This window comes from Pocillopora damicornis, chromosome 10 (genome assembly GCF_964200805.1).
Source record: "Pocillopora damicornis chromosome 10, jaPocDami1.2, whole genome shotgun sequence".
Classification (NCBI taxonomy): Eukaryota; Metazoa; Cnidaria; class Anthozoa; order Scleractinia; family Pocilloporidae; genus Pocillopora; species Pocillopora damicornis.
In genome coordinates, this window is record NC_142679.1 from 22,148,361 (window position 1) to 22,158,941 (window position 10,581).

The window sequence follows — 10,581 nt, forward strand, 5'->3', positions numbered from 1 at the left end:
ATAAATGACCTGTATACATGCAGCACAACTTCAAAACACACAATCACAGATGCTTCTGTTATGACGCGTTTCTGTCCAATATTCTGATTGTGGGGGTGGAAGATAAATATTTCTGTTTCAGGCCAAGGTTTCATTAACGGAAATCGATGAAATTTGTTCTGTTCTTATACGCAAAGAAGCATTTTATGGCCGAGTGGTAACAACTTACACGACCTTAGTCAACTTCCTGCGGTCTATCAATAACACACTGTACAAATACCATCGCTTAGTATGGTAAGCAAGACAAAAAGCGCAAACACAACATGTAGTTCACTGCATTGAAGAAACAGTTGATAAAGGTTGCTATGCCTTTTGTGCTGCCACTCTGAGAACGGAAACTGGGGGCGGCTCTCGTTTCCGTTTTTCACAGAGTACTGTACTTTTAAGCGCCGCTAGCAAGCCGCCTGTTTTTCCGATCAAACAAGGGTCGTGCGCCGACAATCAATCACTATTGATTGAGCACCGACATTTATGCTTTTTAAAAGGGCTGCAATCCGTCAAATTTATGAAAAACAAAGGTTCCTCGATGACCGTGTTAGCATGTTGTGGGTCAAGATCATGGGCGCACAAGCGCTGAGTTCCTCCTTAGGAGGAAACTGGGGAGGAGTTGAAGAAAGTGTCGTGCTTCCTGATGCCAAGAAGCGTACGGCAAAATGCTTAGAATCTACTGATGCAATGACTTCACTCTTCCAAAACTCTCTTGATCCCTGTAACCGCACAAAATAGAACGACATTTACAGTATTTTAAGTTTGGTGATGTTTTAAATCGCAAATCGTGGCGTCGGTAAGAGAGTACAGTCCAAGGGTTGTGATCGATGACAAGCTGCTGTTGGGGAAGTGAAATCATCCTCCTTTCTCGTAGGTAACATTGCTGACTTTCTCAGATTACCTCTGTCACTTGAAAGGTTTCTACCCATCCTTAAGACAATCCCAAGCCGAAACTTTTATACTCACAAATTTAGCACCCTCGTCATACTAAGAACTGATCACGTAATGGTTTCGATTAAAAACCAGTGTCCATTGCTTTGAATTATGAAACAGAGTTGAGTCCGTCACAACTCGCGCTGCACCGTAATCACGCGGTTACAATATTTGTCAGAGAACATAAAAGAATAACTGACCTCTATCTCTTTGATCTGTTTTATATCGATTTTTTATAATGTCATAATTAACAATATGATATATGTTTTACATTATGTTACTTAAGTAACATCCCTTGCAAAGTTAAGGAGCTCTTTTGAATGATTCCTTCACTTCTTGTTTGTTGTACTTATTACATTACGTCAATATACATTATTCAGCTTATGCATAATGCCTGTTTTGACTATCTCTCATTTAATTTGTATTATTTTATTAACTGTATTTTTAAAAATTGCCCAGGAGAAATTTGATTATACAATCTCACAATGGTTCAAACTGACGTAAACGTAAAAGCTATTTTAGAAGTCCACCACAAACCAGATATGATTTCAAGAGAGCACTAATACAAAAGACCTCTAGCCTTTCATCATAATTTTTTTTTCTTGCACCAGCAAATTAAATAAGCTAAAGGAAAAGTGATTGACTCCTTTCCTTCACTGTTAGGAAAATACTTACCTATAATATAATCAAACCAAGTCTTAAACTGACATTTGACTTCATCTGTGCCTCTCTGTATGATTCCTTTTGATACAAAGTACTTGTAACAGCCATCATAACTAAGATGCCAAGAAGTCTTTTTACCTGACTCCTTCTCGATCGTGAAGAGCTTCCCAACTTCTTCAAAGACTTTGTCCATGGTTTCTTTTGAAATAGTATACTTGAAGTCTTCTTCCAATGGATGAAAAAATGTCATCATCTCTTTTAGCCAAGGTACTGATTCATCTGGTAATGCCCAGATCATTCCCAAAGTTCCCTGTGGAGTTAACACACGGTATATCTCTTTCACAGCTTCTTCATTTGCAAACCAGTGGAAACAATGGGCTGCCAGGACCACATCTACACTTGAGTCTGGAAAAGCTTTGTGAATGAACAAAAAAAAAGCAAAAATAAATAAAATTGTTATAAAGTAGGAGAGCAAACTTCCAAGTTTCTATATTTCCATACTTTCCAACCTCTAAATCTTACACTTCTATGCATAAAACCTCCAAAAGTTTACACATTTACACTTCCAGACTTCCAACACTTCTTTCCTTCCACAAGTCCATTCCTAAGATACTTCCACAATTTAAGTATTCACAGTTGTACATAACTCCCAGCTCATTTCCATATTTTCTTCAGTTCTACAGCTCAATGTTTCCTCACATCCACCCTTTCAAATGTCCACAATATCAGGGCAATGAGGAATAAAAATGAAAAAATTCAAAACCAAACAATTTACATTAATTTTACATATAACTGTAAGGCTTGATCCATTATTAATAAAGAAAATTCAAAGGAAATTGTTAATGGCAGTGGTACAAGCAAATAGACGTCCATTGGGTCTGTTTTTTATACACCAACACAGCTGAATTTGAATTCATCTTTTGTTTGAACCATTATCATAGAAAAAAAAATTGCCTTATACTTGTGTCAGAAGTTGAAATGGCACTTGATTGAGCTGGCTTAAATTGACGTTGATAAGTACATTCTATGCTCTAACTTTCTCCTTTTCTTTTAAATTCTGATCTTTAATTTTCCAGAAGAAATGTTAAAGATTTTAGAGAATAATGTTCGAGTTTCTTCTAGCTTGCTAAGGCTTTATACGCCCTCGCGGCCGAAGTTGTATGACCATCCTCCATAGTGTCCCAGTACTCGATAAAACGCTTATAAGGTAATGTAAAACACAATGAAGTATCCTCAATCCTACGGACAGCAGAGAAATTTGTGCACCAAGAAAATGTAATTATAAAGAAAACCAAACTTACCAATGTTCTCTGCGCTGCTCTGTTCCACTTCGAAGTTTGGGAAAATTTTTCGAAACTCTTTCAGCATATTTTCCAGAGGATCAGTCGCTATCACTCGGGTATCTGTGTCTTTTAAAACCTCCGTCAGAATCCTTGTGAATTTCCCTGTACCGCAACCTAATTCAAGAATAGTACGTGGCTGGCTTTTCATTTCCTTTTCTTCTAAGATCCCGACCTTTTCCAGAAGAAATCTTACAGATTCAACAGAATATGTTGGTCGCGCTTCCTCGTAGTTTGCTGAGGCTTTAAACGCCTTCGCGGCCAAATCTAACTGATCGTCCGCCATATTTTCTAAGATTTGGAAGAATTGGTTTGGACTTTGTTTAAACCTCAATGAAGTCTCCTCAGAATCAAACACGAAATTCCGATGTTCAAATACCATTACTTTCTCTTGCTAGCCTACACGTGGAGGTGTTTACCCTTTGGCGACACATAATCACGACGCTTTAACTAAACGATTTTCTTTTTTCCTTTATTTACCAAACGAAAGCCAACCGTGTACATCTATACACCACTCACCCAACCCTTAGCACAGTAACGTACTGCTTAAGGTTATAACTGGCATTCTTTCGCCTATTCTGTAATACTTAGCTCTAAAGGAAATTGATATAAAGCCTTTAAATCCTTTGTCAAACATAAGAGATTGAACTGTTCTTAGTCTGATTAATCTCCCGAGATGGAGCTTTGAGCGAAAAAAGACTGGGACGAGACAGGGTGTTCCGCTTGAGAAGATAAACATACAGCCTCTTTCCCGCTCTAACTGCAATTTTAAAAGAATTTTCTTTGCGTCCATGCTCAGGAGACTGTTAAAGAAAAATAGACCACAGGTAGTTTAGCTGCAACTTCCCAAAGAAATTTCATTAATGCGAACAAATAAAAAAGACGCCGGACATCTCTTTCACGACGTACTTGATCGTAAAGCAACAAAAGTATAAACTTGGGGTCAAATAATGCCAATTCTAAGCTTATCCCAGTTTATTTGCTTAGCCTACCTGTGAACTTGGCACATAGAATAATACAAGCTGAGCTTATTACCGCCAGGGAATGGCAAACTAAACTGGAAAGGATATATCTACATGATATGTAAAAAAATCACAAAGGAGAAAGCTCTACACACGACTATGACTAGTCATCAATACTTGTTTCCCTCGTCAATATAATGACAATATATATAATATAATAATATAATGATTATATTATTATAAACAATATCAAACAAGTCCTAACAGGCTTCAATTTGACTACTGGACCCTACTGGAGATATAAGTAAACATCGGCGAACCAATCCTTACGGTAAAGAAGGAAAAAAAGACTAAAGACAACATGCAGTAAACGAAGTGAATTGCGATTCTGAACGCTCGATTTGTCGGTTTGCAAAACAAACCTTTTGAGGTTAAAAATAAAACATAAAATGATTACGAATGCAACATTATTGCTACACAACGAAAGTCCCCTCCCATCCAAAATCGATCGGGTTTCCGTTTTCTTGTTTGTTTTCATTAATATTCTTCATCATCGTCTTTGACATGATTAAGAACTTGACGGTTTTAAACGATCTAAGTTAACGAAGTATCGTATTCGTTGGAACTTTTGTGCACACTTTGTTTGGCCTGCTTTTAAACTTTGATTCAACGGAGCCACGGAAAACTATCTTTAATCAGCTCGAGCAGAATCGCACTTACAATAACAATCATTAATTACAGAACGCTTAAATTTTAACCACCGACACGTTACGTCTGCAGCAGGAGTCCCAGTCTTCTTTCCTTTCCTTCTGTTTCGGTTCGTACGGCAGTTCCATCGCAATAGGTACACGTCGATTGGATCAGACGCCACACACGACATTCCCTGAGGCCATGAACACTGCTTGGCTATGCAGCGACCCATCTGCCAAAGACAATAGCATGATTCTTAAATTTACACTAAAAGCTCTGATATTCCTCCCGTCTAGAACCTCACGTCACGCAAAACTATATTCTGATTGATAAGTCGGAATGAGGATTCAATGGAAAAATTTTTACAAGTAATCGTAACTTGAAGACGTCATGAAACAGAATTTCAAAAGGCGTTTTAACGCAGCCCCATGATGGATTTTGCTACACGGTGTGGCATTTTGTGTCTCAAAATTTTTTTGGCGTTTCAGAGGTTTTTTTTATAAATGATCTTCACTCTGTTGGCGTCATTGTCTGATACGCTACACAATGTGGCATTTTTTGTTTCAAAGTGGAAAAGTTTTCAGGGGGTCGCGCACCACCCACAATTGTCTTAAACGAACAACGCAGAAGTTAATGGAACTTTCTAACAAGTAATTTTTAAATGTTGACAGTTTTTCTGAAGCAAAAAACAGGGGTCAGCATGGCTAGAATACACCAATGCTGTGACAATAGACAGAAAAGCGGCGAATGGAGAAGACATTAAGAGATGAGGAGGTTTCTCTTTTGCCTCCGTTGCTGGGCTACTCATTCCACCGCTCGCTGCGTGTTGACAGTTCGGGGAATATTCCGAGGATAACTAAAAATAAAACTGAAAGAGCTGATCTGCGTTTCTTGTATAGTTCAAGAGGTAGTTTTGACATCCCTAATGCATGTATATTGTTTTATACATGTGTAATAATAATAATAAGCACTGCCGATTAAGCTTTCCTCCTGTCCAACAACTTTCCACTTGTTTCTCTCAATTGTGCAAAGTTCCTCATTTATGCAAGAGCATCCTCCGGGACAGATGAGGAAGTCGTGGTATAAGAGACTGAAAAAAAGCACACAAGCACACGCGCTGGCAGAGTACATGTAAACATGTATGGCTTTCCGATGTGTTTGCCCCGGAGGCCAAAACTTTCTGGTTAACAGAATGATCGTGAAATTAGACCGGACACATGTGAACGTGCGAGGCTGCCTTGAGCACGTTTCAGTTTTTGTAATCAAATATGCAGAACCTTAAAAATAACAATGGTTAAACTTTCAATAGAAAAGATCTGATATTAGCTCTCTTCTCACTTTGACCTTTTCTTCCTACGTCGCTGTTTGCGGTTAGTGGGTTTTCATCTTATTCTCCTGGGGTGAAGGTATTTCACAGTCTAGCCATTTCTCTATTGAAGGACCGCTTTTAAGACATTTTTATTTATGATATCAACTGTTGAACCTTAATAATGAAAATGTACTGCTTTCAAGAAGTGTCCGGCCCTAATCGAGCTTTTTAGTCTTTGCGTTGGAGACCCAGTTTGCGATTGAGCCATAAAAAGAATAAAGTCTTATATTTCAGCTGTACTCTCTGATCTCTTCTCATTCTGGAAATGTGTTTACTTGACCTGACAATTGTAACCTTATAAGCCAATAAATGACTGATACATGTCGGCTTTCACACCCAAACACTTTATAAATCGTTGGGTCGCGAAAAAGCAAGTGGACGTAAAAACGCTTCAACACTCACTCTAAATCAACTAAGCGGTTGGTGGTTAATTATTCCGACCCAATCAATTCAGCCAAGACAGACCGAAAGATGAAAGCACTTAATTAAAAGAATTATGGCGTTCTGTTTCCTTTTTGTGGCTTCAAGTCAATAATGATTCATTGAAAAAAATTCCTGTTAAATCCATGGCAAAGAATATTTTGCTTTCTTTTTCTACGGAGGCAAGTTCCACCGTGGTATTTTTCTTTACAGATGGAAGAAACAGAACATGGCTTGTGATAATTGGTGTTGTTGTCCACTAACCAGAAAATTTTTTCCTTATTTTGACTGGATTTCACGTGGATCTGGGTTCGTGCAGAATATGAATGACCCTGTGTTCCTCACTAAATTTAAAGCTGATCAGTGTGCCGCAGTAAAAACTTCAGTTTGTCGTGTGATCATCTAAATTAATCCCCCACGACACGCGTATAGCAGCAGGATTCTATCCACGCTAAGATGGTTTTCTTTGGCGCTACGCCTCATACACGCTTGATCTTCCGTTCGTTTTTCCTTCCATATAACACGAGATATTCCTGAAGTTTTTTCTGTAAAATTAGCAATTGAAATAAGAGATGCCTCTAATATGAGTACAATGAGAAACCAAGTGCGCTCTCCTGCCCTGCACTCGAAATATCCATGTTACAAAATCAAGGTCACAGCCAAGCTTCTATCTTCTATTACTCAGCCTGAATACTTAAGCATTTGCTCTTCTTTGACAGGTGGAAAACTTAAGTAAACTTCGTGACATGGCCACAACATATACAAAGATTATTACTTTAATCAATAGTCACTTAAAAAAAGTCAATGAAAGAATGGACTTTTCTGACATAAGACAGGAGCCAGCTCAGATACCACATTTAGAGCCTGGTAGCAAAGTGTTATTACAAAGTACGTGCAAAATTTCACCTGAGGTAAGAGCTACTACCTACCGAGATCCATCTTGGCCAATAACAGATACCCTGGTCTGTCCACGTATGTTCCACTGGACAGTCAGATTTGTGAATTAGCCATTTCATAAGAAACCTTTCCATAAAGATGGTCACCTTGCCTCCCATTGAAGGAACAGTCTCGTTTCTGATGACCTGCCTGAGAAAGTCTTTTTCTGAGGTCGTGATGCCTCGCAATGAAACTCGTTCCACTTGCGGACTATCTGACATATGGGCGGGCTTGGAAACTGACAAAAAACGCTCATCGATCGAGCCCCCGAGTTTCTTGCTCAGCCTCCTCTCACTCAAATCACGCCCTGTTGGCTTCACGGGTTCTTCATCACAGTCATCGATATGTTTCGGTTGTATCTTTGATTCGGGGCTCAGAGGACGCCTGGCAATTCCATCAATTAAAAAATCTCTTGGTTGTGTCTTCTCCAGTAGTTCCAAAGGCAGACCATGACTGCGCTTCAACTTATGGGAATGTGAACACAAGGTGTAAATAGGTGCGCTGAGTAACAACGCAACTAAAATGATCGATATCGAGCACGAAGTCTTCATGTCGCGACTCAATGAAGGAAATGTCTTAAGTTTCAGCTTGTTCTGCTTTTATAGCCAAGTGTTGTTTACTACGTGCTCTCTGTAAACGAACCGCCAAGACACTGGACACTAATAATGTTTGGCGCGACACACGACTAGAAATGAATATCCGCACTTTCTCTCGTTACACGTCCGTCGGCCAAAACTGTGACCTTCGTAAAGTTTCGCTTCAGATAAAAATTGCGTTGATCCTGCGAAACGACTGAATGGCCGATTTTAAGCTAAATATTTGTATTGTGAAGATTAGCGTTAAAAAAGCTGAGAACCGCGGCATATTTCAGACACCTGGCTAAACCCCGCCATAGTTACGTCCCACCTGTATGCTTTATAAATATTCCTATTCATTTGCAGACGTCGAGTAAACTAAACAAAAATGCGATTATTGTGAGCCCCATGCTACTAAATACCTCCCATCCCCTACAAGAAACATTTGTACGAATCATAGTCCATTATCTAACTACTCTGTGTACAAAGCGATAAGTACTGTTAAATGGAATGTATTCGTGATTCTAAAATCCAACAGTTTCACACTATCATATTAGTGTCGATGCTTCATATTTCGCTCTGCGATGTAACAGTGCTATAACATGTGTTTAATCCTCATGGGTCTGAATGATGAAAGCTGGCATTGTGTCTACCAGGCAGATAAGAATAATCCGTCACTTCTCAAAAAGACAACACAAAAAATGATTCACCCACGCGAAGAAAATAATGCGGTCGCCACGTATTCTGACGACTCACATCCACTTAGCGTTGAGGGTGAACAGGAAAGCTGTTAGTTTCGCCAAAAAAATTGGAGATTGTGATCAAGGCCTAGAATCTTAGTGTGTTTATTCTGTCTTAATATTTCAGCACTTTTCGCGATGTCATCAATAGCAAAAACAATAACAAAAATTGAACAGAAAAAAGGAAAACCTTTAAGTACACATTTTGGAATTCCATTGGTAACGGCTGACAAAGATATTACAGGTTTGATATCTAATTAAGGGATCAGTGCCACGCATCTCTTCTAGTACTCACTTATTTTCATATTTTAAGCAGCAGAAATAGCATCGTTTTCAATTCAATTCGCAGAAACAAACGGATTGTTGGAATTGATGATTCTTTTGGTCGAAGAACGACGACGGGGAGTTAAATCCGCTTGGTTTCCCGTCAAATCTAAGCTTTCGGACGGCATACGGTCTAAAAGTTTCCCGCCAAATCGTGAACGAGCGAGGAACCGACACTGTTAGCAAAATACTTTAAAGTGGCTAAAAAAGATTGCTTTTAACCTGACATAATTTCAAAATCGTCTTACCAGCCAGACAGTTAGACAGACGATCATCTTACAAGATATCCGATCATTGCACCGACTAATCAAGCAGTACAAACTATCAAAACCAAACAGCGATTGATAAAGAATGACTTTAAACATCGCAGCGTCAGCTGGAGTTAGATGAACAATCTAGGTCACTCACCGAAAACAAATGATTTGTGTAGTGGTTTTATATGGAGGACTTTCTTGAGTGGACTAACGGTTAGAATAAAAACGATGGAAACAGTGTTTATTCTGGTGTAAATCTTTGTTTGGACTGAAGGCGACTGAGGACTTTTTATTAAAAAAAAACAAAGATTCCCACCAAACAAAAATTATTAAAATTCACAATTTTACTCATTGAAAAACTCTCTTTGCGATTAGTTACTTGATTCAGGAAAAGAGAAAAAAAAGTTCATATAAGAGAGTGAATTGTATACAGCGGAAAACGCCCATAGGTGTCTTTTACTACACCAGACTTTGAGAATTTGTTAAACAGAATTAAATCAAGTTATTTATTATTCTCTTTTATTATCCAGCTCGACTGGCGATACGTTTTTGCGGAGCGATGAAAATCTGGTTACCTGCCCGATTAGAAAGGGCCTGAAAAATGACAGTTAACCATTCTTAAGATATCAACCTCGTTTTACAGCTGGATGTTCCACAAACGGGGACAGGAGGTTCTACCTGTGCTGGCTGTGAGTTAATACTAATCGCGTGAAACAATTTAGTGTAAAACAGCTTCTCCCCAAAGATAATCATGATGTCTACATAGACACTTGGGAGAGGTTAAGCAAAGTCCATTAAAGAGTTCAATTTTTTTTTTTGACTGGCCGGAATTCGAACCAGACTAAAGATTTCCGCATCGTAATGAATCACAGATGATTTGTCATACTATTTTGTCTGCATCAGAAAAATTGTTCAGCATATTCAATTAGCTCGTTTGTCTCTTGGTGCCACAAGACACCGAACTTCAGACAAACACTTCAGGAACGTCAACAGACCTGTCTAAAACGCTCTCCAGAGAAATAAGACTCGTGCACTAGGAATGTCTCCTCACGACATTTCTGAAGAACACCTTAGAGTAGAAGCTAATTCACCCGTCGTGTTTACCCCTAGAGGCCGACTTACGGGGGAAAGGATCGTCAGATGTTTAATTTCTTTTGTTTATTTCTCAATTTAATCTTTATCAATTTGCGATTAACTTAGAAGGCCTGCAATGTAGTCAACGGTTTCTTAAAAGACAGCTTTAGCAATTCTTTCTCGGAGAGCGAGCGTGTAAGAGGTCCATTGATGTATCGGTTGTTCCTTAGCTTATACTGACCCTAATGATGGGAAAAGTTTTAACCATTTAACT

General features: G+C 38.8%; 2 protein-coding genes and 2 long non-coding RNA genes across 4 annotated transcripts; 2 read left to right on the forward strand and 2 right to left on the reverse strand.

The window, feature by feature from the left end:
- Positions 1-635: 635 nt before the first annotated feature.
- LOC149039411 (uncharacterized) lies at positions 636-2,086 on the forward strand. The gene is made up of 2 exons (XR_016180600.1): positions 636-901; positions 1,969-2,086. It is a non-coding gene; the product is annotated as an uncharacterized LOC149039411 (long non-coding RNA).
- LOC113671525 (uncharacterized) lies at positions 997-3,442 on the reverse strand. The gene is made up of 2 exons (XM_027187744.2): positions 2,925-3,442; positions 997-2,037 (listed from the first exon to the last, which is right to left on the reverse strand). Exons 1-2 carry the CDS (start codon positions 3,343-3,345, stop codon positions 1,547-1,549), a joined length of 912 nt encoding a protein of 303 aa, XP_027043545.2. The 5' UTR covers positions 3,346-3,442; the 3' UTR covers positions 997-1,546.
- Positions 3,409-8,144, reverse strand: LOC113671526 (noggin-2). The gene is made up of 2 exons (XM_027187745.2): positions 7,334-8,144; positions 3,409-4,847 (listed from the first exon to the last, which is right to left on the reverse strand). The coding sequence occupies exons 1-2, from the start codon at positions 7,889-7,891 to the stop codon at positions 4,617-4,619; spliced, it is 789 nt and encodes a 262-aa protein (XP_027043546.2). The 5' UTR covers positions 7,892-8,144; the 3' UTR covers positions 3,409-4,616.
- A 525-nt stretch (positions 8,145-8,669) lies between these two features.
- On the forward strand, positions 8,670-10,046 carry LOC149039412 (uncharacterized). The gene is made up of 2 exons (XR_016180601.1): positions 8,670-8,899; positions 9,764-10,046. It is a non-coding gene; the product is annotated as an uncharacterized LOC149039412 (long non-coding RNA).
- Positions 10,047-10,581: the final 535 nt, after the last annotated feature.

What these genes read in the sequence shown, in the direction of transcription:
- LOC113671525 (XM_027187744.2), bottom strand. Translation starts at nt 3,345, where the DNA reads ATGGTATTTGAACATCGGAATTTCGTGTTTGATTCTGAGGAGACTTCA. An exon ending in GAGCAGCGCAGAGAACATTG is followed by an intron (nt 2,038 to 2,924) that starts GTAAGTTTGGTT and finishes TCATTCACAAAG; the next exon opens with CTTTTCCAGACTCAAGTGTA.
- LOC113671526 (XM_027187745.2), bottom strand. Translation starts at nt 7,891, where the DNA reads ATGAAGACTTCGTGCTCGATATCGATCATTTTAGTTGCGTTGTTACTC. An exon ending in ATTGGCCAAGATGGATCTCG is followed by an intron (nt 4,848 to 7,333) that starts GTAGGTAGTAGC and finishes TGTCTTTGGCAG; the next exon opens with ATGGGTCGCTGCATAGCCAA.